We start from the raw sequence: 5,417 nt of genomic DNA, 5'->3' as shown, positions 1-5,417 counted from the left end.
TGGGTGTGTGACACATTCACATCAGCCCCTGCTCTCCTGGGCTCCTACACACGCCAGCCATGAGCTGCTCCTCCGTGATCTTGCTGTCCCTTCATAAACAGATCTTTGAAAGTGTTGCTGATTTAGAAACTGAACCTCTCAAGGCCCTTCCCCATCTTCGTTGCCTCCTTTGGAAAATCTCTAAGGGCTCAATGTCTTTATTTTATTGTGTCCCCCCAGACTGCCCCAATGGTGCAGGTGAGGCCGCCCCAGGGCAGAGCAGAGCGGGACAATCCCCTCCCTGGCCCGGCCGTGCTGGGCCTGATGCCCCCAGGACAGGGTTGTCCCTCCTGGCTGCCAGGGCACTGCTGGCTCAGGGCCAACTGGCCACCCACCAGGACCCCTGAGGCCCTTTCCTGGCACTGCTCTCCAGCCTCTCATTCCCTGCTCTGTCTGTCCATCCGTGGTTGCCCCATCCTGGGGGTAGAATCCAACACTTCCCCCTGTTGAACTCCCTGTGGTTGGTGATTCCCAGCCCTCTGATCTGTCGAGGTCTCTCTGCAGGGCTTCCCTCTTCCATGAGGCCCCTCAGTGTCCAAATGCTCCCTTTGTTCCATGAGGTTCCCAGGGTCCCTTTGGCTCCTTAAGACTGCAGTGTGACAATGTCCCCTTAATTCCATGAGTTTCTGAAATGTCTCAGGGCTCCTTTGGTTCCAAAAGGCCCTGCCATGTCAAAATGGCCCCTTACTTCCATGAGGTTCTGCAGTGGCCCAGTTTTCCTTTGCTTCCATGAGGCCCTACAGTGTCACAATGGACCCTTGATTCCAAGAGGTTCCAAAATATCTCAGGGTTCCTTTGGTTCCGTGGGGCCCACCAATGTCACAATGGCTCCTTGGCTCCATGACTTTCCATAGAGACCCTGAGTTCCTTTGCTTCCATGAGGCCCTGCAGAGTCCCAGTGGCCCCTTGATTCCATGAGGTTCTGAAATGTCACAATGGCCCCTTGATTCCATGAGGTTCTGAAATGTCACAATGGCCCCTTGATTCCATGAGGTTCTGAAATGTCACAATGGCCCCTTGATTCCATGAGGTTCTGAAATGTCACAATGGCCCCTTGATTCCATGGGGTTCCACACTGTCCCAAAATTGCTTGGGTTCCATGAGCCCTTGGAGTGTCACAGTGGACCCTGTTTCTCCAGGGGAAGAGGGACAGCACAAGACACACAGACACCAACTCTAAGGAACAAGTGTGTCATTTCTCCATAGTGCAAAAGAGCAAAGAATTACACAAGGATAAGCTCAGTAATGCACCTCATCGTTCCTACAAAGAGTGCCTGGAGTGATGAGAAAAGATGCATCCTCAGTTCCCCTCATCCGTTCCCCTCAGCCAGGCCCGCACGGCAGCGGGGGAGCCCCGGTCACAGCCAAGGGTTGGAGAACCCCTCCTGGGGAAGGGAAATCCACTCGTAGGGGAGAGCTCCATCTCTGCTGGGAGGGGGTCCAGCTTTCCTGTGCTTGAATAAACAAGCTCACAGAGCTATGTTAATTTGGAAGGTTCATCCAGAGGCCAACTTTGGCTCAGGGGATGTTGTTCAGGCCTCAGTGCTTCAGCTGCAGAGCCTTGTGGAACCAAGGGGCCGTTGTGACACTGTGGGGCCTTGTGGAACCAAAGGGACCCTGTGATACTGTGGAACCTCATGGAGACAAAGGAACCCTGGGACACTGTGGAACCTCTTGGAATCAAGGGGCCATTGTGACATTGCAGGGCCTCTTGGAATCAAGGGGCCATTGTGACACTGTGGAACCCAAGGAACCCTGGGAAACTGTGGAACCTCATGGAATCATCAGGGCAATTGGGACACTGTGGAACCTCATGGAACAAAAGGGTTTCCTTGTGACACTGTGGGGCCACATGGAACCAAAGGGACCCTGTACCTGTGTCTGATGGACACTCGAGGCCCATTATCCTGGCTGATTATGGACTCTAATGGGCACCAACACAGGATCAGTTCCCCATGGACATTTCCCACATTCTGAACCACTCTTACCATTGTATAAGTTTGTTATTTTAGCTTCTCTAATGACCTTGATGTTCAAGTATATCCTCAACAGACAGAAAACTGGATGTATATCCAGACGTGAGACAAAAAACTGCTCAAGCAGAAGTGGGAAGGACTTTTGTCTCCCAACGTGGCTGTGGAAGCTCCGTGGGGAGACTCCCAAATTCCCTGAATGGGAATAAAACAACTCTGGACACAGAGGAACCCACTGTCCTGGACAGTGCAGTGAGCAATGAATCTGCTGCAGGTAAAGCTGCAACAGAATCAGAACCTCTATAATGAAAAGCATTAAATGGTTTATCTTTTTCTGTTTACAGGACATTGTTTCTGGTATTTTTAATAGAAATATAATAATATTTAATATTTCATGGTTATTTATCCCCGGATTAGCCAGCCATCCTAACAAGACCTTGCAACTCACGATTTTAGAAGAAAGAATTCAGAGTGATGTCCCCTAAGGGCCACTCCCATACAACACACAGAGAGCAAATGCCACCTGACCCTTGGAAGAGAAACTCACCCCGAAAGCTAATGCAGGCTGTGACACTGATAACAAACAGCAGGAACTGCTGGATTTGTTCTGTTTCCCACTCCTTCAAATGAAAGCATTCCAATGATGGGACTTCCAACACCAAACATGGACCACTCCAATGGTCTCCCTCCAACTGGAGTGATGCTCCTTTTGGAAGGAAAAGCAGCCCAACCTCCCATAGATCCACAAATCCTCTTCATGGTCACTCCCCTGGGGTTAAGTGAAAGGAGAGATCTGCCTGCTATCTCGTATGGTGGTTTATATCAATCTCTTCTTAATGCTTGTTTCTTTTGCAGGTTCGGATATAATTGCTTTAATATAATTGCTTTGATACAGTGCACTGTACTACTTTATGCTGTATTATACCCTACTAGTAGGTTTTTAGTCTTTACACTGTGTAGTAAATAATTCTGATTAAGAGTTTTCATCTGTTCACTTGTCTGTTCATTTGTCATAATAAATAATTCATTTTATATAAATACATCTGATCTGCCATCGTTAAAACCTGTGAGACAAAATTATTTAATCACACCTCTGTAATTCCTTAAATTTAAACTGTTGACACAGCCCAAGGCTAAGGCTGGATCCAGCCACACTCGGGCTCCTCTCTGAGAAGGCATTTAGAAAGCAAGGGGATCCTTTCTGTACCTCGTGACTCAACAGCAGGGCTTCTTTAATAACTTTGTCTGAGCCTTCCACTCCCCCCGTGCCAGCCCCGCGCCCACACACACGAACCCTGCAGTCCAGTCGCTCCAGTCGCTCCGTTGTCAGCACTATTGACACGGGGGCTGTTCAGGGCCCTGCTCCTCCTCCAGTTGCTGCACTCATACCCCCGTGCTCACGAGCTCTTGCAGAGAGAATTGGCTCACACAGGAGTTGGAAGTTAAGTTTAATGAGAAGACAGAACAGACTGCACTGGTTGGGGTCCTCCCCTCAACTTCCCTCCAGTCCTGTGTTATCCAAAACTGCTCTTCCCCTGCATCCCATCATGTGTCCTACACTCCAAGGCAACAATCCCCCTAGGCCAAATGGGGATCTGCTCTCAGTGACTGAGGGGTTTCAGACCTGGACAACAGGGCTGATGGCTCTCCCAGGGCAGCCCTGGAAAGAGCTGGGACATGGGGTCCATTTCCCAGAGCCTGGCATTGGGGTTGTCACTTGCCACTGTTCCTCTGTGCTCTCTCTGTTTGGAGATGGATTCTTGGAGAGCTGATGGCCCTGCAGTGATGGAGCAGCCAGGGCAGAGCATTAACTGAGTTACTCCTCCTCCCACTGTTAGTGCCCTGTCTGTGTGTGCAGATGAGCTTCTTATCACTTAACCTGACACAAGCTGACAAGAGCACAAATCTCCTGAGGCATCCGTGTTTGGAGGTCACACACATATGCCCTGCTATTGTTTAACAGATGAGAAGAGATCCTTGGAATTTATGTCCAGAAATGCATCAGGATTAGGGGAAAAGCTTTGTTATTGTACTGGCAATGGATTTGTTCAGTGCCAGTATCACAGCCTTGTTCCTAAGGCTGTAGATGAAGGGATTTAAGAATGGGTACAGGACTGTGTTCAGCAAAGCTACAATTCTGTTGGTCTTCAAGGAAACATCTGCTGAAGGACACATGTAGAGAGCAAGGCAGCTCCCATATGCAATGGATAAGGTGATGAGATGGGAAGAGCAGGTGGTAAAAGCTTTCTTCCTCCCAGAGGCTGCTGGAAGCTGCAGAACACAGCAAAGGATGCACGTGTAAAATGCCAGAGTTAAACAGAAGGAACCCAGCACGACACACGATAAGAAAACAGAGTCTATTTTCCAAAGCAGGCTGGTGTCAGAGCAGGACAGTTTGAATAAGGGGGAGTTGTCACAAAGGAAATGGGGGATCCTGTTGGAGCCACAGAAGGACAGCTGAGAGAGGAAGAGCAGGCGGTAGCTCAGGAGGGTGAAGCCGATGAGCCAGGCAGCAAGAACCAGGCAGAGGCAGAGCTGAGGCTCCCTGGTGGCAGCGTAGTGCAGGGGGTGGCAGATGGCAACCCAGCGGTCAAAGGCCATGACAACAAGCAGGACAAACTCTGTGCAGCCCAGGGCAAAATAGAAATAGGATTGGGCAAAGCAGCTGCTCAGCGAGATGGTTTTCTGATCAGAACTCAGGATGGCAAACAATTTGATGCTTGTGGAGGATGTAAACCAGATTTCCAGGAACGCCAGGCTGCTAATGAAAAAGTTCATGGGGGTTTGCAGGTGGTGATCCACACACACGAGGAAAATGATGGTTGCATTCCCTGTCACTGTTGTCAGGTACATGAGCAGAAGGATCACAGAGAGAAACAGCTGCAGGCTTTGATCAAGCCCTGGGAAACCCTCTAGGATGAACTCAGTAACTGCTGTTTCATTTGCTGCTCCCATGCTGAATTTCAGTTCATCCTGCCGGGACAGGAACATGGCAAAACCAAGTGTGATAATTTCACAGGCTGGACAAAATGTTCTGTCCTTCCCTCTCTGCTCCTTTCATTTCCTGCACTCTTCCTGTACAGCCCAGAGATCGTCCTTCAAGCAATTCTCACACCCTGATTTTTCTGTTTCACATTTCACTCAGAGTCCTCAGAGATTTTGCTGTCTTATTTCTACTTTGCCAAATACTCACAAAGAATTCTTTCACCAGAACAGAGGATTCTGAAGAGGCTCTTGGCTATTCCACCCCATTCCTGGGAAATCCCAGGCTCACTCAGACCTCTGGCAAACATCTGTCACACCTGTGTGCCAAAAGCCTCTCTTCTACTGCACAGATGCTAACCCATGAAATCACATCCACTCTGCACGTTTAAAGCTCTTGTCTCTACTTTTCAGTGTTGGCCT

The 5,417-nt window shown here is 49.4% G+C and overlaps 1 protein-coding gene across 1 annotated transcript; it reads right to left on the bottom strand.

Annotated features, from left to right (window-relative positions):
* Positions 1-4,019: 4,019 nt before the first annotated feature.
* Positions 4,020-5,082, bottom strand: LOC127461288 (olfactory receptor 6F1-like). Its single transcript, XM_051768968.1, has one exon. It carries the CDS (start codon positions 5,001-5,003, stop codon positions 4,020-4,022), a length of 984 nt encoding a protein of 327 aa, XP_051624928.1. The 5' UTR covers positions 5,004-5,082.
* Between the last annotated feature and the right edge of the window lie 335 nt (positions 5,083-5,417).

The sequence above is a fragment of the Manacus candei genome, unplaced genomic scaffold (assembly GCF_025592945.1).
Source record: "Manacus candei isolate 608988 ecotype Guabito, Panama unplaced genomic scaffold, ASM2559294v1 h1tg000099l, whole genome shotgun sequence".
NCBI classification, from domain to species: Eukaryota; Metazoa; Chordata; class Aves; order Passeriformes; family Pipridae; genus Manacus; species Manacus candei.
This window is presented reverse-complemented; position numbering and strand designations above follow the sequence as displayed.